The 22,479-nt window shown below is 42.5% G+C and overlaps 1 protein-coding gene across 1 annotated transcript; it reads right to left on the reverse strand.

Annotated features, from left to right (window-relative positions):
* Nucleotides 1-295: 295 nt before the first annotated feature.
* On the reverse strand, nt 296-19,159 carry TBX10 (T-box transcription factor 10). The gene is made up of 8 exons (XM_070957183.1): nt 19,096-19,159; nt 16,075-16,336; nt 11,955-12,056; nt 8,979-9,150; nt 7,131-7,286; nt 3,823-3,890; nt 2,213-2,304; nt 296-570 (listed from the first exon to the last, which is right to left on the reverse strand). The coding sequence occupies exons 1-8, from the start codon at nt 19,157-19,159 to the stop codon at nt 296-298; spliced, it is 1,191 nt and encodes a 396-aa protein (XP_070813284.1).
* Nucleotides 19,160-22,479: the final 3,320 nt, after the last annotated feature.

Consider the following 22,479-nt stretch of genomic DNA (forward strand, 5'->3'; position numbering starts at 1 on the left):
AAAGAGGTTGGTTTTGTGTTGGACCACATCGTACCTATATATAATATAATTGTTTAATATGTAATTGAGGAAGTTGTGGGAAACTCTGCTATCTAGAGCAGGGGATAAGATGTAAGTATCAGTTGGGCATAAAAAATACCATCCCCAAAATGCCTTCAATGAAGAGGAAGCTGTATAATGGGCAAACTTCCTGGCAGGCGGTATCATAAAAAACACACCGGGAGATGAAAGGGGTTCTTTGGGAAAGTTTGATCTGAACTGGGCCAGGGGATGGGGAACGTCTGCTCCGGCGGTCTCATTGCTCATAGCCACCAGCTGTGTAAATGTTGAGAGTATGGAAGCTGGTTGCCCGGTTGCTAGGTAAGGCATAAGGCGCTGCCCCAGATCGAGCTCCCACGTAGAAGCTGTGATAGGAGAGATGCTTGTAGGGCAGGGCCCCTGAGGCTTCATTCAAGGGTCGTCGTGCGATGCATACATCTGGGAGGCTGGCTGATGTCACCAGAGGTTGATGCTGGAATTGGGAGGCTTCTCTGAGGAGGGCAGGAGGGAGGTGGTGATTGCTGGAAAACCCTAGAAAGAGAGGTAACTATAGAGAATTACCAGAAGCCCTAATCTGTTTCTATACAGTGTGATGTTCTATACCTGTGATGGCGAACCTATGGCACACGTGCCAGAGGTGGCATGCAGCGCCCTCTCTGGGCATGCAAGTCGTCACCCCAGTTCAGCTCCGCCGTGCATTCACTCGCGCCTCCTGCCGGCCAGCTGGTCTCCGAGTCTCTGCCGCACATGCACGGGAGGCGTGGGGGGGGGCTGTGTGCGCATGTGGGGGCACATGCATGTGGGGGGTGGGGGCTGTGCAGGGGTACACACTATCGCCCCATTTCAGCTCTGCCACGCATGCACTCATGCTTCCCAATGGCCAGCTGGTCTTTGGGTCTGCTGTGCATGCATGGTGCATGCAGGGGGGCTGCATGAGGGGGCGGGGTGCATGCACGGTGTGTGCGCATGCATTGCATTTTGGGGGTTGGGCGTGCGCACACGCATTCGCACACGCTTGGGCACTCAGTCCAGAAAAGGTTAGCCATCACTGTTCTATACAGTGTGAAATACACCTTTGCTGTTTTTAATCCAAGTGGGGAAGACAAAACCTCCACTGAAGAATCCACATGCAAGGAATATCTCTATGATTTCACTAAGACCTGGGATCTCAGGAGATAATAGTGTGATTTGCATTTTACTATTTTCAGGTTGTTGAAACCAGCAATTTAAATACCAGTTCATTGTTTGGTCCAATGCATTCTCTTGCTAACAGTTCAGTTTAGTAAAGTTGGAGAACCAGTTTGGTGCAGTGATTAAAGACAAGAATACAATCAAACTGCCTCAAGAAAAAAAAAAACCACATGTATGCAAGTCTTTGTTGATGTTGATTCCTCTCTTGCTTGCTAAATGAGAAGATACCAAGATAACTATTTAAATTGCAGAAGCCATAATATTCAAATTTCAGTAGTTTTCCAGATAGTGCCTAGGCATTTAAACATTTTTGATACCATTATGGTGCAGATCTTTAAAGAACAAAGTTCAAGTTTTCCTCTGAGTTCTTTACTTAATGATAATTTTGTGCTTCAGGAAAAATGTGGATTACATACAATGTGATTATGGCTGACCTGGAGGCAGGCTTAATGGAATGAACAAAAAAAAGGCTCATTTCAGCCTACAGTGAGGGCAGTATGGAAGAAGACAACATTTACTCACAAAACTTTGTAAAACAGTTATGTAGGAAGTTGTATAGCTTCATTACCCTTAGCCCATAAAATTTAAAACTAGCTATAAAATTTCAATGTTATGGGATTGTTGGTTTTTTTTTTTTTTTAAATTTGATTTATATGCCGCCCTTCTCCGGAGACTCAGGGCAGCTTACAATGCGTTAAGCAATAGCCTTCATCCTTTTGTCTATTTATACAAAGTCAGCTTATTGCCCCCACAAACTGGGTCCTCAATTTACCTACCTTAGAAAGGATGGAAGGCTGAGTCAACCTTGAGCCTGGGGAGATTCGAACTTGCAGTAATTGCAGGCAGCTGAATGTTAATAACAGGCTATTAGTCTGCTGCGCCACCAGGCTCTTTTTAGGTTTTCCTATTATGCACTTGGATTTAAGACTGCTTTCCTGTAGATTTTTCCATTCTAAACTGATAAATTATTTTTTCATCTTACCTTTCTCTGGAATCTCTTGAAGTTGGCCTATTAAGGAAGAGGCATTCCCATTCCGTGATAAACAACCCAGTAGTTGCCCCGAGGATCCTGGCCTATACACATACAACATAATCAGTTAAAGTATACATGTGAAATTTCTCTTAAGCACTACTCTACAGGACGTTTTTGAGAATACTCTCAAAACCTGATCCAGTTCTATCTTTGTCCTTAGCCCCCACTGATGTCTTAATTCTTCCCTTTTGTTTGGTTATCAGCATGATGAAGATGTAGCTGATACAATCAATCATCCCCAAAACATTGGTGGAATGATTCTATAGCAGTTCTAGACATTACGGTTGGGGAAAATGCCTCATGAGGTAAAGTGAATTGTAACAGAACTAGCATGACTTGGGACTCGGGTTTTGCTTTTGACAGTGTGTCTCGTAATTCAACCTTTGATCTCTTTGCAACTGTGGAGGCAGGCTAAATTTGTCCTTGGCTGTTCTAGACCCTGATCACATCATTACCAAGATCATGAATTGTAGATCTTTTAAAGGTATTGATATGGCATTGATATAGTCAGTGGCTGACATTTAAAAAGTTGCCTAGTTGAGAATGCTGTGAGCATAATCCCTCCCTACCAGTAACTTCACTCTCATTTTGCTGGGCTATTAAAAAAAAGAAACCAATTGATTTAAACTGGAAAAGAGATGTCCCAAATTAGAGCATTAAAGATTTTCTCTTTTAGCCAAAAAAGGATTCTGCCTGACTGGATTTTTTTTTTTTTGGGGGGGGGGGGGGCGGGGAGAGAATACCATTTTACCTATTTTGGCATCATATTGACATCTGTGCAGAGGTGGGTTTCAGCAGGTTCTGACCAGTTCTGGAGAACCGGTAGTGGAAATTTTGAGTAGTTTGGAGAACCAGTAGTAAAAATTCTGACTCTATTCTCTGCCTCCCATGTCCCAGCTGATCAGGAGGAAATGGGGATTTTGCAGTATCCTTCCCCTGCCACGCCCACCGAGCCACATCCACAGAACCGGTAGTAAAAAAATTTGAAACCCACCACTGCATCTCAATGCTTCTGACTGCATTTACTGCCAGAACTGACATTCCCTTGAAACACTTCTGAATTTGGGGTACTTTAACTGGGGTGAAATTAAACACTTCTTCCAGCATCCTCTTCTAGCCTGAATGACAGCAAAGCCATAAAACTATCCTACCAGCCACCAGTCTTCGGGAAGACTGTCTCAATGAGTTGTGCTCCCTCCTTCATCCACATCTCTCTCCCACTCACCTGTCCTGTCACCTGGTTTATTCTTGGATTCAGGCCCATCATAGGCCTGTGGTCAGAAAGAACCCAAATAACAGCTGCAGAGCACCTCCGCACCAGCAATATGTGTATTTTTAATACATTTATATGTCTATCATTTTTTTTAACCTGCTGTATTCTGTGTAAATGAGTCCTACATTTCATTATACTTGCTTAAACAAAATCTATCTTTATAGGCAACTGGCTCATAAGTGCAAGTGCAAGTGCAACAAGATCTTCAATCCATTTAATAAATGGCTCCATTCATTCGTTTGTCTATCTCTGGTTTAGTAGAATAGTAATCTAGGAAGAGACTTACCAGTCATCTGGCTCACACTCCCGGAAACCTTTAGCAAAAGGGTTACTAGCAATTTTCAGCTGGGTGATCTGTCAAGACAGGGATAGCTTTATTAGGGATTTACTACCTTCCCTGGCAGCCTCATTGTTCAGATACTAGTCCCAGAGAAGGGAATTTCAGTCAAGTAGCATACTGATCTAAATTCCTTCACATACCTCATGAAACTGTTTAGGAGAAGGCCACGGGACACAATGAACATTTGATTTATAATCCTGCCTACCCCTTTTCTGAGGACAGTAGGATGGCATTTAAAAAAGGCAAAGTCTCCTTCAAGTTGAGTTTAACTCCTAGTGGCTTCATTGATACACCAATCTATAAAAAGTCAGGCCTGAGGAGAGGGAGGTGCAGCCGGTACATTGTTCTGGGCCCATGGAGCTTAAAACCCTTCCAAGACTGAGTGGCTGTGGCTCCCGGCATCCCGATATAGTCAGTTGACTCCATCACTGACTATTGGGGGCGAGTCGTTGGCCCCCACAGAGAGGGCTCGCAATCTGGGAGTCCTCCTGGATAGGCAGCTGTCCTTGGAGGAACATCTGACGGCTGTAACCAGGGGGACCTTTTGTCAGGTTCGCCTGATCCGCCAGTTGCGGCCCTTTCTTGATCGGGATTCCCTGTGCACAGTCACTCATGCCCTCGTCACCTCTCGCCTTGACTACTGCAACGCTCTCTACATGGGGCTCCCCTTGAGGAGCACCCGGAGGCTCCAACTGGTCCAGAATGCAGCAGCGCGGGTAGTGACGGGAGCAGCCTGGCGCTCCCATGTAACACCGCTCCTGCGCGAGCTGCACTGGCTCCCAGTGGTCTTCCGGGTGCGCTTCAAGGTGTTGGTTATCACCTTTAAAGCGCTCCATGGCATAGGGCCTAGCTATCTTCGAGACCGCCTGCTGCCACCGACAATCTCCCATCGACCCGTGCGCTCCCACAGAGAGGGCCTCCTCGGGGTGCCATCAGCCAAACAGTGCAGGCTGGTGACCCCCAGGGGGAGGGCCTTCTCTGTGGGGGCACCTACCCTCTGGAATCAATTGCCTCCAGAGATAAGGAGAATCCAAGACCTCGGTGCCTTCCGCCGTGCCCTTAAAACCTTCCTTTTCCAGCAAGCCGGGCTGGCCTAATTTTTTTTTTAAGTGTTTTTAAGTGTTTTGTTTATTGTTTTTAATTAATGGGGCCAAATTTATATATGTATATTTTAACTGTATTTTAATATTTGTACTTGATGTTTTTACTTGGCTGTTCACCGCCCTGAGTCCTCAGGGAGAAGGGCGGTATACAAATTTAAAATAAAATAAATAAATAAAATAAATAAATAAAACGGGGCCAATGAAATTTTTACAAAATCAAATTTTTAAAAAGAAAAACAATATTTTGTGTGTATAGCAAAACCACCTTGCAGCCTTGTTTGACATAACCTTTATTAATCTGAAACTCAGTGAACAGTTATTTATGTAATTTATTGAATTTTAATTTCATTACTTATTTATTTAAGTTTGCAAGTTTAGTTTCATTTCATTTATGAATACATTTTGTATTTCATTTCAGTTTATGAATGGTTATGAAATGTCATCTCAAAAATCTGGAGCTGAAAAACACAAAGAAAAACAGAAATGTGATGAGATTAATAAAAAGGGGCGACAAACGCTTTTTCAATTTGGCGTTAAATGCAAAACAAACGAAACTAACCAAAATGAAACTTTACATTCAGAACAATGTGAGACAAGTGCAGAACTGAAACAAAGGTCGGAATCTCATGAGGCCAGTTTGGATTGTTTATATACTAATGTGTATTATTGTTTTTATTATCTTTTACAGAAGTACCTGTCCTCTTTTTAATATATTTGCAAGTATGTTTGAATGTAATTAATAAATGTACAATTATGACATTATTGATTTATGTGTCTATATGTAGGTGAGTGGGCCCATATTAGTCTTGTTCCAGCACTTAATAATCCTCTCGGCGGCCCTGTAAAAGGTTATCTATCCCATTGGGCTCTAGCAAAAAGAGGTTGAGAGATAAAAATTTCAAGTTATCCAATGAAGTATGTGGTATACTGAGGCTGGGAGCTAGTCCCTTTCATCCATATTGATTGTATCCTCTCAGATTCCTTCTTAAATTGTTGGTTTATGAATTGTTGTTCATAATTAGGTTATCAGTTTAGGATCATGAGCGATGTGTTATGCATACAGGTAGTCCTCACTTACATTTTCTGAACAAAGGCTGTTAATTTAATTTCATTAACAGCCAACAAGCATCCAAAGAATAATAACTCAATTCTGAGGCACAGTATTTCAGATAACCGTAATCTTACTCTGGTTGGCAGAATGTCCAGAAGCAATTTGCAGGAAAACTGACAAGAGAGAAACAAGAGCCAAATCAAACATTTCTGGAAACAAGATGTGAAGGAATATGAACGAAGTTGTTTCCTGCAAATTGCATCAGTCATCGTCCTTCCTTAAATAGGCTAGGGGAGTGGCCAATTAGCCCCAAGCCTTACTCTCGAGGAGACCTCCTCCTGAGGAGCCATTTCTGCCTTTTAACAGCTCTGTGCGCTCGTGCATCGAGAAGAGGCTCCTCCTCTTCTTCCTCTTCACTTATGGGAGCTTCTGGAGGTTCTGAAGGCCCTGGCTGAATCCCCGTCTCTGGCACTACATCTTCTCCAGCCTCCTCATTGTCTGACTCGAGCGCCAGCTGCACAGGCTGCTGGCGCAGCACCATAGCAGCCTCCTCGCTGTCGTAATCAGCTACTAACTGCACAGGCCGCTGACGGGCCACAACACTTAGTGACCATTCAAAGTTACAAAGGCACTGAAAAAAGTGACTTATGACCATTTTTCACACTTACGACCATTGCAGCGTCCCCACGGTCAAATGATTTACATTTGGATGCTTGACAACTGACTTATATTTATGACGGTTGCAGTGTCCCGGGGTCATATGATCACCTTTTGCAACCTTCTGACAAGCAAAGTCAGTGGGGAAACCAGATTCACTTAACAACCGTGTTACTAATGTAACAACTGGAATTATTCACTTAACAAAAGTGGCAAGAAAAGTCATAAAATGGGGGGGGGAAACTCACTTAACAAATTTCTCACTTAGCAACATAAATTTTGGGCTCAATTGTGGTCGTAAGTTGAGGACTGCTTGTATTTACCCAGCAGAAGGGGACCATCCTGATTTATCTGCAAGAACTCAGTGGTATTCTGTCCCACATCAACCCTCTTCCATAAATCAGTTCTCTTGGAGGAGAAACCATGATATACTGCGTTCTTACCCGATGGTTCTGATAGGCGGTCACTGCCATAAATTGTGTCTCTGTAAAGATGAAAGATTTGAAATTCTCTTGGGCATAGCGCTCGCTGTCTGGACGTGGATCCACCACCACCACATGGAAACGGGGCTGGTATCTGTGCATGGAGTTCAGAATGATCTGTTTGATTAAGAAAACAAAGCTTTCAGGTAAGGGTACAAACCTAATTTAAATTCAGGTGAGGGCGTCCATTTTTAAGATCTTCCCATGATGCATATGGCAGCATGCAACTTTCTTTCACTTTCCCAGATGTCAGTAGATCTGTTCCAATTTGAAATATAATGGGGGAAAACCCGAGCCAGAAATGTTATATGCTGTCAACCAAGGGGCTACATTTCACGAAAAGTGCTTTTTATTTATTAAATACTGAAGAAATAATTCACTCAGGTTCTCTTCACTTTCATGACTAAAGTCTCCATGAAAAAAAGCTACATCGGTTTCCCAATCTGGCAATGGCCAGATATATTGGGTTACAAAAATTAATACTCCATTATTATTTATCATATGATGAAAACATGACAAAAGAGAAGTAAACGTATACACACAATCCATATAATTATATAGAAAACCACTATGGAGAAGGGCGGTGGACTCATAACTGGATGTCCAGTTCAGTTATCTAGGCGTTGCTTGGTGCAGATCTTCTAGGGCCGTGATGGCGAACCTATGGCACGCGTGCCACAGGTGGCACACATAGTCATATCAGTGGACACGTGCGCTCAGCTCTGGCACGCATGCGTGCCGGCCAGCTGATTTTTGAGCCTTCTGGGCCCAACAGAAATAGGGAAATAGGCTGTTTCCTGCCTCTGGAGGGCCTCCGGAGGGGTGGGGAAGGCCATTTTCACCCTCCCCAGACTCCTAGAAAGGCTCTAGAGCCAGATGAGAGAGAAAAACGGGCCTACCGGGCCATCATGTGCCAGGAGTGGGGGGGGGGAGCATGGTGGGGGTCGCGCATGCATGCATGGGGGTGGGGCGCATAGAATTATGGGTGTGGGCACGTGCATGCGTGATCCCCCCGCCCCTCCCTCCTGGCATGCGATGGCAAAAAGGTTAGCCATCACTGTTCTAGGGAATCAGAGAACACATATTGTGGGCAATTTGGCAAAATATGTTGCATATCAGCACCACAATGGCAACAAAGGGAATCTTTCCATCCCCACTGATAGAGGGCAGAGGCACTTCCTCCAATATTACACCTAATTGTTACTGTTAATTCTGTTCAGTTTTGTCTAATATGCCATAGCTGGGAGGGAAATAATATATGCTGTCCTATCCCAGTGACTATGGGTGGTTGAAATGGCAATGGTGGAAACAGGAATGCCACACATCTGGAGGGTGGAAATTGGATAAAGCTGGTCGATAGCTATTGGATTGGGTCTTGGGTCAGGGTCATGTTGCCAATCTAGCCATAATTGCTTATTCAGATTTCTTTTGAGCCAGCCCAAATGTGAGATACTGTTATAAAATGAAAAAGAAGTTTCTTCTTTTACGCCAACAGTATTTCTGTTTTCTCTCCACTACTACCACAGCCCTTCTTTTTTTGTAGAATCTTGTTTGAGAAGAATTTTGGAGAAATGTGTGTCCTTTTTTTTTTTTTTTTTTGCTAATAGAGTACTGCCAATGATATGTTTTAAGATTTTTTTAAAAATCTGAATATTATAATGATTGCATTTAAAGAATAAGTTGCCTTTCTTAAAATAAAACAGGAGAAAAACATGAAACAACTGCCTTAAACAGTTGCTATTAAGTCAAGTGCAACCCAGGGAGGAAGCTAAATAGTTATTAATCATGCAACAGTCCAGAGCAACTCACATGGCCATTGTCATCCATCAAGTTGTTGGTAAGCTTGAGCTTGTCAAAAGAGACAATTTGCCTCATCCACTGGCCTCCCTTGGCAGGGGAGTCAGGATGGAAGTGAACCCGGCCAGGTGTAGCAGGATCCGCCTTGCCAGCTACCAGCCAAGCAGAACTGTGGAATGCATACCTGTAGGAAAGAGGTATCCTGCTGGGCCAGGTTGTTACAGTCCTGGCTTGTACTGGATCCATCCATTATGTTTGGTTTGCAAGGAAGTCCCAAGGGAAAAAATGAGCTAGATCAGGCAGGTTCTATCTATGGAATAGTGAAGTACTAGCTATAGGAACCTGCTTCCCTGCTGTGGAACTGAAAAAGTTATCCACCCCAACAACTGGACATCTCAGAGATGAGAATACTGGCCCTATCTATCAGCCTGGAAGAAGGCCAAAGGATGCTATATACATTGTTTAATACATAAACACACACACAAACACACACTCATTTGTATTAGATAAATTTGACAATACCATGATTAAGATAGATTGATTCATGCAGAATTCAAAATCTAAATCAAGACCTTTTATAACTGTAAATGAAATTCTGAACTGAAATATGTTTCAGGAACAAGGCTAGCAAAAGAGAGAAGTGATCGCATGGGTGGGTTAAGTTTTAAGTTCCTGTCAGGTTCTCTTTTTATTTAAATACTTTCTAAAAATAAATAAATGTGATGCTGCAAAGCAAAATATCAGTCTCTAGCATCACTTAAGAATGCCCCTTGATCCCATGTAGACATTCCAAGGTGTCTTATAACATGTTGATGGCCACAAAAAAGGACTTTGTTTTGAGGTATGCCATCCAGCAGGTTTTGACAGGTTCTGAAGAACTGGTAGCGGAAATTTTGAGTAGTTCGGAGAACTGGCAAATACCACCTCTGGCTGGCCCCAGAGTGGGGTGGGAATAGAGATTTTGCAGTATCCTTCCCCTGTTACGCCCACCAAGCCACGTCCACCAAGCAACACCACTCCCACCAAGCCACGCCCACAGAACCGGCAGTAAAAAAGTTTGGATTTCACCACTGATGCCATCTATTTTAGGATGACAAACAGCATCCTGAGGAACTAGAAGGAATGGCAGGGACAGGGTTCAAGATTGTCTTTTGGTAAACAGTTTTTCCTCAGCGTAGCAGCCATCTTAAAATCTGTGCACCTCTAATGAACAGCTTCATTCCAAGGACCAGACATTGACTTGACTATTACTAATTCACTTCCATTGTTGACCAAAAAGCCAGAATGACAGGAAAAGGAGGGGAAGTCAAGGCTATGTGTTTTTCATCTCTGAAGACATGCTAGACAAATGAATAATAATAATGAATCCAACTCTTTGACTCCCTGACCTTCATTGGTGTTGACAAGTGATGTCCAGCAGGATTTGCATCCCAGACTGGTAGCATGTCTGCCGCATGCTAATATAGAAATCTAATACAACTTAAATGCATATTACTTATGTGGCTTTTATCTTGAGTATCAAAGTGTAGAGTTATTATGCCTTAGAGAGTATATCATTATTCAGCAACCCTCTTCTCTTCTGAAGAGACCTGATACAGAATGTGTTTTTTTTTTCCTTCACGGATAATGTTAAATTGGAACAGAAGATACACTCTAGCTGCCTGGAAATGATTCTTTATAGCCTTTTGCTCTTGGTAATAATTCCAGGGGGATGGCCCTGGAGAGAGATTATGGTTTGTCTTGGGTATGAGACAGGGGTGGGTTTCAAATTTTTTTACTACCGGTTCTGTGGGTGTGGCTTGGTGGGCATGGCAGGGGAAGGATACTGTAAAATCTCCATTCCCACCCCACTCCAGGGGAAGGATACTGCAAAATCTCCATTCCGTCTCCAATCCAGGGGAAGGTTACGGCAAAATCCGTATTTCCTCCCGATCAGCTAGGTCTTGGGCCAGTCAGAATTTCCGCTACTGGTTCTCCAGAACTGGTCAGAACCTGCTGAAACCCACCTCTGGTATGAGACATGTAAGTTCAAAGAAGCCATTTCCTTGACAAGCCATACAGATAGTCCTCGACTTACAACAGTTCACATAGTGGCTATTCAAAGGTACTGAAAAAAAATGACTTATGACCATTTTTCACACTTATGACCTTTGCAGCATCCTCATGGTCACATAATTTACATTCGAATGCTTGACAATTGACTCAGATTTATGACAATTGCGGAGTCCCAGGATCATGCAATCCTCTTTTGAGACCTTCTGACAAGCAAAGTCAATGTGGAAACCAGGTTCACTTAACAACCATGTTATTAATTTAACAACAGTAGTGATTCATTTAACAAATGTGGCAAGAAAAGTCAAAAAATGAGGCAAAGCTCACTTAACAAATCTCTCACTTAGCAACATAAATTTTGGCCTCAATTGTAGTTGTAAGTTGAAGACTACCTGTATTACTCTTCCTGATCTTCTAAGTCTGACAATTGAAACGAAATTCATGATCTTGGCTTTCATTAAAGTTACAAAAAAACTTCTTCTGGCAAACATGCCAATATTTTTAGGGCAGCACAGTTCACCATTCATCATATATTTGCGTTCACAATGGCAGGAAAAGTCAATCCTTCTGAGCCACAGTGGCCCAAGACGAGGACCACATCTGCTGACTCAACTGGACCTCAGGTTTTGCAAAAGTAAAACAGCTTTCAAGGGAAAGATTCAAAATCAAAAGCAAACCTTGGTTTCCCGGAAGCCGACAGAAGTGGCAATAGAAGACAGCTGATATTTGAAAGGTTTGGAGGGAGGAATGGAAGAGAATGGAAAGTCTCAAACCTTCTCAAGCTTAGTTTTAAAAAAGAAATAAACAATCCCAGAACCTCTGAACTCTGGTGATAGAAAAGCTTTGGTTATAGACAATGGGTTAAGATCCCATTGGCTGCAATCATTCATTGAGGTTCCCATTGATATCAATAGGTCCAAACTTACGATCCCATACCGATATCTCTTGTCATCCAAAGGGACAAAATCCATTAGAAGCACATAGTCAGCCAATGGGTCCATGCCTGATATCTTCACCTGGAAGGTGGGAAACATCCTCCTGCCACAGAGAAAAAGGACTTTGCAAGATCATTTGTTTAGCCTCCTTGTTGCAGTAGGAAAGGTCTTACCATCAGGCTAATGGTCGTGGGGGATTTCAACCTGCCATTGGTCGGTGCCAATGGCAGCCCAGGAGTTCATGGCTTCCTTGACAGCCTTGGACCTGACCCAGTTAGTTCAAGGCCCTACTCACATGGGGGGACATAATCTGGTTCTGATTTTTGTCTCTGGTCAGTGGCAGAATGATCTAGAAATAGGGGATTTATAGGGGAGCCCTTGTCATAGTCTGATCATTCACTCCTTCAACTGGGCCTTCGAACCGCTACCCCTCGCTGCAGGGAGACGGAACCTGTTAGATGGTTCCGTCCCAGGTGCCTGATGGACCCGGATAGGTTCCGGACAGAGCTTGGGCCATTCCCTGAGGCTCTGGCTCACAACTCAACCGAAGAACTAGTGGCTGCCTGGGATAGGGCGGCCGCTGGGGCTTTGGACCGCGTTTTGCCTTTGCAGCCTCTGACTCGGTGCCGATCTCAATTAGCTCCTTGGTTTTCCGAGGAGCTGAGAGAGTTGAAGCGCCGGAAAAGATGCCTGGAGAGCGGTTGGAGGGCCAGCCGTTCCGAATCTGACCAAACACTGGTGAGGTCTCATATTAAGACCTATCTAGTGGCGATCAAAGCAGCAAAATTTCCGCTCTGATTGCGTCTGCGGATAACCGCCCAGCCGCCTTGTTTAGGATGATCTGTTCCCTACTCCATTCGGGAGTGCGGGAAGACCCCTTGCAGGGTAGGGTTGAGGATTTTGTGCAATAACTGCATGACAAAGTCGCTCAGATTCGAGAGGGCTTGGACTCCGACTGGATGGGTTCAGATGGGGTGATGGAGGTGGGTCTTGAGAGTGTTAGCTGGGAGGAGTTTGACCTTGTGACTCCTGAGGACGTGGACAGGGTCCTGGGTAGGCTAAATGTGACCACATGTTTGTTGGACCCATGTCCCTCCTGATTGGTGCTGGCTTCCCAGGAGGTTACATGAGGTTGGCTCCAGGGGATTATTAACGCTTCTTTGAGTGAGGGTTTCTTTCCTGCTGCTTTGAAAGAGGTGGTGGTGAGGCCCCTCCTCAAGAAGCCTTCTCTGGACCCGGCTGTTTTATCAAATTATTGTTCTGTCTCCAACCTTCGTTTTGTGGCGAAGGTTGTTGAGAGTATGGTGGCATGACAGCTTCCTCAGCACCTGGATGAAGCAGACTATCTAAATCCGTTCCAGTTGGGTTTCAGGCCTGGGTATAGCATGGAAACGGCATTGGTCGCATTGGTTGATGATCTCTGGAGGGCTCAGGACAGGGGTTGTTCCTCTGTCCTGGTCCTGTTAGATCTCTCGGCGGCTTTTGATACCATCGACGATGGTATCATGCTGCGCCAGCTGGAGGGGTTAGGAGTGGGGAGCACCGTTCTACGGTGGTTCGCCTCCTTCCTCTCCAGCCGTACACAGTCTGTGTTGACAGGGGGGCAGAGGTCGACACCAAGGCGTCTAGTTTGTGGGGGCCATAGGGGTCGGTCCTCTCGCCCCTCCTGTTAAACATTTATGTGAAGCCGCTGGGCGAGATCATCCGTGGCTTCGGGGTGGATTTCCATCAGTATGCTGATGATACTCAGCTGTACATTTAGTTAGTTAGTTTATTATATTTGTATACCGCCCTTCTCCTGAAGGACTCAGGGTGGTGAACAGCCATGATAAAAACAATGTACAATAAAAATTAAAAGCTTATTAAAATAATTAAATCATTCGGCCAAATTTAAAACATCCATCTAAGATCATTTTAAAACCCCTATCAAAACCCAATTTAAAAACCTTTATCCTGTCAGTCCAGCTTGCTGGAATAATAGGGTCTTCAGAGCGCGCCGGAAGGCACGGAGGTCAGGGATCCTTTGTATGTCTGGGGGCAGTTCATTCCATAGGGTCGGGGCCCCCACAGAGAAGGCTCTCCCCCTGGGGGTCGCCAGCTTACATTGTTTGGCTGACGGCATCCTGAGGAGGCCCTCTCTGTAGGAGCATATTGGTCGGTGGGAGGCAATCGGTGGCAGAATGCGGTCCTGTAAATAACCAGGTCCTAAGCCATGGAGCGCTTTAAAGGTGGTAACCAACACCCCGGGCCACCCCAATGATGCCCTTGAAGTGATGACCCAGTGCCTGGAAGCCGTACGGATCTGGATGGGGAGGAACAAGCTCAGACTCAACCCCTCCAAGACTGAGTGGCTGTGGTTTCCGGTGTTCCGTCATAGTCAGTTGACTCCATCACTGACTATTGGGGGTGAGATCTTGACCCCCTCAGAGAGGGCTCGCAACTTGGGTGTCCTTCTGGACTCGCAGCTGTCTTTAGAAGACCATCTGATGGGTGTGGCCAAGGGGGCTTTTTATCAGGTTCGCCTGATTTACCAGTTACATCCCTTTCTGGACTGGGACTCCCTACGCACAGTCACTCACGCCCTCGTCACCTCCCGTCTGGACTATTGTAACACTCTCTACATGGGGCTCCCCTTGAAGAGCACCCGGAGGCTCCAACTGGTCCAGAATGCAGCTGCGTGGGTAATTACAGGAGCGACTCGATGCTCCCATGTAACACCGCTCCTGCGCGAGTTGCACTGGCTCCCGGTGGTCTTCCGGGTGCGATTCAAGGTGTTGGTTGCCACCTTTAAAGTGCTTCATGGCTATTTATGAGACCGCCTTCTGCCACCGATAGCCTCCCATCGACCGGTACGCTCCCACAGAGAAGGGCTCCTCCGGGTGCCATCGGCTAGGCAATGTTGGCTGACGACCCCCAGGGGGAGAGCTTTCTCTGCGGGGGCCCCTACCCTCTGGAATGAGCTGCTCCCGGAGATTCGTAGGATTCACGACCTTCGTACCTTCCGTCGTGCCCTAAAAACATTATTATCCCAACAAGCAGGGCTGGCCTAAATAATAATAACATTTTACTATTTTAATGGGTTGTTTTATTAGAGTTTTTTGGCCAATTTATTTAATTGTTTTAAATTGCTTTTAATTTTTATATTGTCATGGTTTTATTTTTGGCTGTACACCGCCCTGAGTCCTTCGGGAGAAGGGCGGTATGGAAATTAAAAAAATAAAAATAAAAAATAAAATAAATCATGGCCTGGAAATGCAAGTAGGCTGCAAGGGTCTTAGGTGACTAGGATTTGCTGGCCACAAAAAGATGAGTTATTGTGGATAATTGATACGACTGAATATGCTGCACTGGACCAGTAGCTTTGGGGTGGGAATATGGAAAATTTCCTAAAGTAAGGTCTTTCTTTCTTTCTTTCTTTCTTTCTTTCTTTCTTTCTTTCTTTCTTTCTTTCTTTCTTTCTTTCTTTCTTTCTTTCCTTTCTTCCTTCCTTCCTTCCTTCCTTCCTTCCTTCCTTCCTTCCTTCCTTCCTTCCTTCCTTTCTTTCTTTCTTTCTTTCTTTCTTTCTTTCTTTCTTTCTTTCTTTCTCCTTCAGTGCTCTGAAGGCCATCACAGAAAGTGGGGAAAATATTTCTGAGCTGAGTCCTTCCCTGACCCAGAGCATACTCTGGGTCAGGCAAGGACAAATATCATGTGCCCAATATGCAGGAAAAGCCATTACAAGTCTTGCCTTAAAGGCCCAAGCCACTTACCAAGTGGCTTCTCACAAATTGCCAAGCTGGGCAACTTCTCCCATGGCACACAGCAAGCTCTGGCAAAACAGTTGAAAGAGAATTAGCTTACACAGTAAACCATATTTTTTGAAGCATTAAAACAGCTGCACTCATTTGGGAAGCTCAGGTGCATGGTATAATCTCCTTAAATTTCTTAATTATCTTTTACTTTGTTCTTATAAATGTAGTATAGGTGCAGTTTTTGTAGCCTCCCTCCTGAAACTTTGCTGAGTGGTGTGCTTTCCTTACATCTGGTTTGTGGGGAGTTGAAGTCTACACATACTAGAGATTCTGTGACAGAGATGCTGCAGATGGTGTCTGCACCTGTGATCCGAAGAGCATCACACTTACCGTCCTGCCTTGGTGACAATCATCTCGGTGCCAAGGCTGTTGAACTCCTCCCATAGGCTCCTCATTTCCAGTTGCACAGTGACACCAGACACACATTGGTTTTTCCTGGCTAACAGGGAGCTGCCACTTTGCTTCCCTGCTCCGTTGGTTCCATATTGCTCAAAGTCTGCTGCTGTGCCCAGCAGACATGATGCAGCCACAGGGCTAGGAGAGAAGGGGCAGCCCTCAGAGGTCAATACACTCAAACTTGCTGCAATGAATGCTGAGAGAGAAGAGAAAGAAAACCACAGGGTCAGCTCCAGATGCCATGGAGACCAGACTTCCATAAGCCTCAGTGGGAGAACCAAGATTCAGGGGGGAAAAAAAATCCCTGCCCATGGAGAAGATCAATGTCAGATTTTGAACATGTCATTGTCTACACCGGCTAAATGTTGGCTTTCATTGAAACATCTACCATGTTTCCCTGAAAATAAGACCCTGTCATATATATTTTTTTAACCCTGAAATAAGCGCTTGGCCTTATTGCCATGTGCTCAAAAGCCCGATTGGGCTTATTATCAGGGGATGTCTTATTTGGGGGGAAACAGGGTACATCTTTGGAAGAATTTCTGATGTCTATGGAGATTCTCAGTCATCCAGGTTATGGAGGTTCCAAAACTTCCTTTTTTCAAAAGGGAGCTGGACTTTGTTTTTCCTTGAAGGCATTTTACTTCTCATCCAAAAACTGAAGAAGCTCTTTGGATGAGAAGCAAAATGTCTTCAAGGAAAAACAAAGCCCAGTTGCCTTTTGAAAAAGCACTTTTGGGAAATTGCGTTTGTGTACAGACCCAGATTAATGGGGACAATCAAAAGAATAATTGCATCCCTCTAAGTATAGTCTGCTTTCTTACAGTTGTGGATTAACTTTGAAGGATGGTGTGGGAATGTATCCTTATGGACAAAATAGACTTCACTAATACTATGACCCAATTATATGTGCGCAATTAATTTTTTCCAAATTTATTAACTCATCCCCCCCTCCCATGTTTATAAAAGTACGTTAGGAAATTAAAGGACAGTATCAGGTCACCTTTTTAGTTAAAGAATAACTCAACCAAACTTTATATTATATATAAGAGGTGGTTACACCATAAATAATTACATGGGTGGGATGTAAACTCTGACTTCATCTTAGACTGTGGTTTGTGAGTTTGGAAAATTTGCAACTGCCTCTCAATGACACTCAGTCTTCAGCCGTGCTGACACAGGGCCTTAAACATATATCTCAGCAATGAGCCACCTCCCACCCCCAAGCTCATTGTGTGCTGAAAAAAATATTTGTCATCAAAAAGCTTGGAGCTTTCTTTTATAAAAATAAACTTCTGTTCCAATGTTCCAAAGGTGCTTTTTTCAAGAAGCAACTGGACTTTCTGATTTTTCTTTGAAGACGTTTTGCTTCTCATCCAAGAAGCTTCTTCAGCTCTGACTGGATGGTGGGGAATGGAAGGATTCCATGACCATGACCTGGATGACTGAGAATCTCCATAGACATTCTGTTCCAATGCATCTGTGGGTTTTTTAATTGAAAAGCAGGGAAAACATGTTTAAATAAATATAAATGTATTTGTTTCAGATGGTGTTTGCTTTTTTCCTGAATTCCATTTCCACTAGAAGGACAATCACATGTTCAAATTGGTAGCTGCTAAACTCACACACTGTTGTTAATTTCTGAAGGTGGAAATTCCAGAACGTAAATATCTGCTTAATATGGAAATGTTGGCCCCTTTTTGCAGATGATTGGAAATTAGGCTTATTCACTAATTATAAGTAATTGTGTCTTTTCAGAAATAAGTTTTTTTAAAAAATATCAGTATATGTTTTCAGACATAAGTTATGAATTTGAAAATGAGTTTGAAAGTTGAGCTGTGTCCTGTATGCTTTTCATAACATTTTCCGTGCAAAACAGGAGAAGACAGTACCAGCATCTTCTTTTTTTTCCAGGTTTTATAAAATATATCAATGCGTGAAATAAAACTAATAAAATTGTTCATAATTATTACATTCAGTCAATTTATGTATTTGTAATAATAATACACATTTATATTAAGCTATAGTCCATCATTATTCAATTCTGTATTATATCTTGTTATTTCTTTTATTATTATCAAGTGTATACACGAATATCCCCGCTTCTCTTATTGCAATCACTTAATCTAGCTTTTAATCATGTCACACTTTATTTATTTTTTTTAAAAAAACTTTTTTTGTTTATCCTATCTAACTTCTAGTCACGTCACCTACCTAAAAAGAAAAGAGAAAAGAGAGAGGGAGAAAGGGAAAAGCAAATCATAACAACAGCAAAAAAAAAAAAAAAAAAGGATCATCCATCCATCGTCTCTTGCCTGCTTCGATATTTTAATTGCTATGCTTTAAAAGAAAGAGAGAGAAAAGGAAAAGCAAATCAGAAGAATAAAAAAATGAATAATCATCTATCCATTGTCTCTTGCCCACTTCAATACTTTGATTGTTTTGCTTTTTCTATTGACTTGCCTCCCCAATTCTTCTCTTAAATCTTTATCTCTATATACTTCTGTTTCCTGGCTATTCAATCTAAGCACTTCTCCTGCCTCTACCCTCTTCCACTGCCCAGTTTCTAAGGTTTCTACCAGACCCTTGTCTCCCTTTCAAACATACCTTCCAATTCTGTTAATACATTTCCCCTCTAGTTTAATTCATCAATCACTATTATTTTTATTGTTGTTTCCTCTTTGTCTTCTTCCTTTGTTTCTTCTGTTGATTCCCCCCTTTCCTGGGGGGCTTGGTCTTTACTCATCATCCCTCATATGGCGTTTTCCATTTTGTCCATAATCTCCTTAAATCCTTTCTCCATGATGTCTTTTGTATTTTGAAAAAGTAACTCCATCTCCTTTGGAATTCTGCTCATTTCTTCCTTATAAAATATCTTATTTTGTTTTAAAAGATTCAAGTTTTATCCAACAGTCCAGAAACTATTTGTTCAGTCCAGAGGTGGGATTCACTTACCTTCCCTACCAGTTCGCAAATGTGAGCATGCGAACACAGTCACTTTTTTTGGCTGTGCCCCCATGACATTGCTTTCATTTGGGTTCTAGTCCATGAGTGAGAAAGGCTTAATTCATTGCAGTATGCTTTCCCCCATTATCTTGACGTTGTGTAAGGCCAGCCTCACAGTATGTAAAATCAGTTTTATCCTGTGTTTCCTGGCAAGGAAATCAGGTGGTTGTAGTGACTTGAAAACAAAATGCAGGAAATCGATTAGCAGTGGGAAAAGCAAATTTTCTGCTGGTAATTTTCTGCTGTGTCAAGGATGGACTGAAAGACCTTTAACTTGGCAACGGGAAAAAGGCCCCTTGAGTCAGGAAAAAAACAGCTATGCTGGTAAAATATCTTGCAAATTTTGTGACAGAGATAGTATGAGAAAAGTTTAATAATTTGTTACACTGTTGACAGTAGATCATGGGAATACATTATTGCCATTGCATTCTTTCACAAGAGAAGCTGATTTTTTGTTTGTTTCTGGCCTTAACTTTTTAGTCATCCATTTATCCACCCAAATCACTAAATTTTAACTGAAAAAGAAGAAAAAATGAAAGGTTGCATTGGCAAGAAAAACTAAAGTACTGGGAGATTAAAAGAGATTGCAGCTCTGTACTGGGGCTCCTCCTTTCTCCTTTATTTATTATTACTTTGAATAGTTTCACTGTTTTGCTTTTTTCAAAGTTCCTTAGGGAAAACTTCTTTAGGCTTTCCTGTTGTAGAAGAATGATTTTCCTGCTGTGAAAATGTCTTCCCTTTTGTGTTATAAGGGTATTCATGACTGTTTTCCTAAGCTAGTTTTCTGAGGTTGGATATTTGGGTCATGAAGAATTTGGCAGTAATTCAGTTTTCTTTCCAATTGTGAAAGGTTTCCCCCCCCCTGTGTTATGAATATATTTATATACAGAGAGAGAGAAAATGAGAAAGATTATTGTAATCTTGTTCACTTCTTGTTGAGATTCAGGTTCTACGACTTTATTTTTAATTCTCCCTCCCCCCTTTAACTTCATTTGGATTACTTTTCTACCAGGACATTCCTGAAGTCTGTACTTTGGATTTTCAACTACAGTTTCAAAGTTTTCACTAGAGCCTACAGGAGTTTGTTGTTTGAATCCCAGCTGTGGACCAGGTAATTATAATTCTTTCTCTCTTTCTTTCTGCTAAATGTCTGGAAAGTCTAGAATTGTATTTAATTAGAGGAAGTTTAGGTTAAGGTGCAATAAAGTGGGACCGGAGAGCAACAAACAAGAAAAACTGCTACTTAAAGTCAACCCCTGGTGCTTCATGGTTTTTATCATAAGAGCTAGGACACCTTTGCAAGCCTTTTCAGCCTGGTGGATCTTTTTAGCTGAAGCCCATACAGCACTTCCTACATTGGAAGTATTAGTGGGATTAGTTTTCTGAACTCCAAGATGGCATGCCTGAGAGGACCAATGAGAAATCTGTCAGAGAAAAGGAACAGTTTTGGACCTAGAACATGGTTTTATCGTTTCTTTAGATTTGTATTGCTGATGGGAACCACCCAAGAGTTTTCTATGAGTGGATCTGGATCATTAGGGCCCACTCCCTAAAGCTGATGCAAAAAATTGTAGCCCCATACAATCCCAGTTAGGAAACTAGTAGTTAAAATTGTTCTGTCCAACAACAAACCAATTATTATCACCAGTTTTTTTTAATCAGTTAATTGTTACTGTGCCTTACTTATATTAATGCTTTAATTCAGCTCCTTTTCATCTTGCTTTTTCCAGTAGAGTCTGGGAAACTTTACATTAAACTTTGCATGTTGTAACTACTCCATCTTGTGGTTTCATTACTCCATTTTCCTTTGTCCTTTTTATATACATAATACATTACATTTTCCCTGAAATGTTTGTTTATGCGTACTACTTAATTTGTCCTTTAATATGCCTTAAAAATATCTACTTTTTGACTCCAAACTTTTTACATGAAATATTCAAAATGATTGCTTTCTGTCCAGATTTAATTAGAACTGCAGTTTCAAACATTCATTTCCTAAATCTGTTTGAAACGGCCATCTAGGTGGCAGCCTAACCAATTTGATTTGATCCTGAAAAGCTAAACAAAGTTGAACATATTTATTGTTTGGATGGGAGACAACCAAGAAATATGAGGGCTGAAGATGTATTGGAATTTTAAAAAACCATACACGTCCACGAATCAAGGTAGACTTTACCTCAAGACTGTTTGATTAGCAATCTATGTTCAGCCATGTATAATTCCCACAAGTATATGGTTAATACCTGGGTATGGAATGTTAGCTTGCTATAGCTCAATCTGGAAGCTGAGGAGATTAATGTCCTGTTCTTTTTATGCAATTCTTTTCTTTTTGTACACCTTGCCTTGTTCTCTTCATCCCTTTCTAGAGCCCTCAGAAAAATTACATGTGAATTATATGTATTTTAAAGCAGTTCTCAAAAATGCAAGGAATGTTTTGTAATGGTATGTGCAAATGACCTCTGAAAGCAGCGTGAAGAGCCACAGCCAGGGAAACAGTAGGATAAAGAGGCAGTTTAGCCCATAGAAGGAATTTGGGAATGATAAGTATCTCAGAAGAGAACCGCCCCAGTTTCTTGAGCTATAAAGGCAACAGGAGAGAAATATACTTTCAGACTCACAAAATTCTGTTAATGTAACCTTATAATAAAGAGTTCTGTTGTGTTGATCCTATACAGCCATCCAAAGATTTCTGGAGAGATGCACTTAATCTCTCCAGCTATCAATTCACCAGCTATCTCTCCAGCTATCAATTCGCAGAACCCCGAAAAATTGTGACTATATTATTCAACCAAAGCTCAAGTCTATTTGCTATTCTTCTACTATTCATCTAAGTGTGAGTTCCTTGTCTAACCTCCTTTCATTTTACTCGTGTCTAAGAACATCAGGGCCACCCATCCCAGCAAATTTCCTTAAAATAAGGATGATCAACTCATGATTCATTGGCTATGTATGGTCCCCAAACTCAGCTTTGCAACCTCCTGGATTTCATTGCCAAAATCCAATAGCAAAATTAGGGATGGGAGTGGCTTGCAACACAGAACAGAACAAACCGAAGCTCCTCAATTATATAGGGAGTTTAATTATCAACTTTGTTTAGCATCTCTCCAATCTAAATGGCTGTTAAAATTGAATCCATCCATCACTGCTCTTAAGCTGTAAATAATAAAAGCTGGGGGTGGGGGGAGAAAGGCTCCAAGCACCATCCAGCAGCTACACCCAATGCCTGCAGTCCTGCAATTCTGCCACAGGAAGAGTCACTGGGTAGAATTGCCAATAGGGGTATGGCTGTTTGGAAGCTGCACGGTAAGCTTCCTAGCCAAGAGACCCAACCAT

This window comes from Pituophis catenifer, unplaced genomic scaffold (genome assembly GCF_029215685.1).
Source record: "Pituophis catenifer annectens isolate HBS135680 unplaced genomic scaffold, rPitCat1.0.hap2 SCAF_1, whole genome shotgun sequence".
NCBI lineage: Eukaryota > Metazoa > Chordata > Lepidosauria > Squamata > Colubridae > Pituophis > Pituophis catenifer.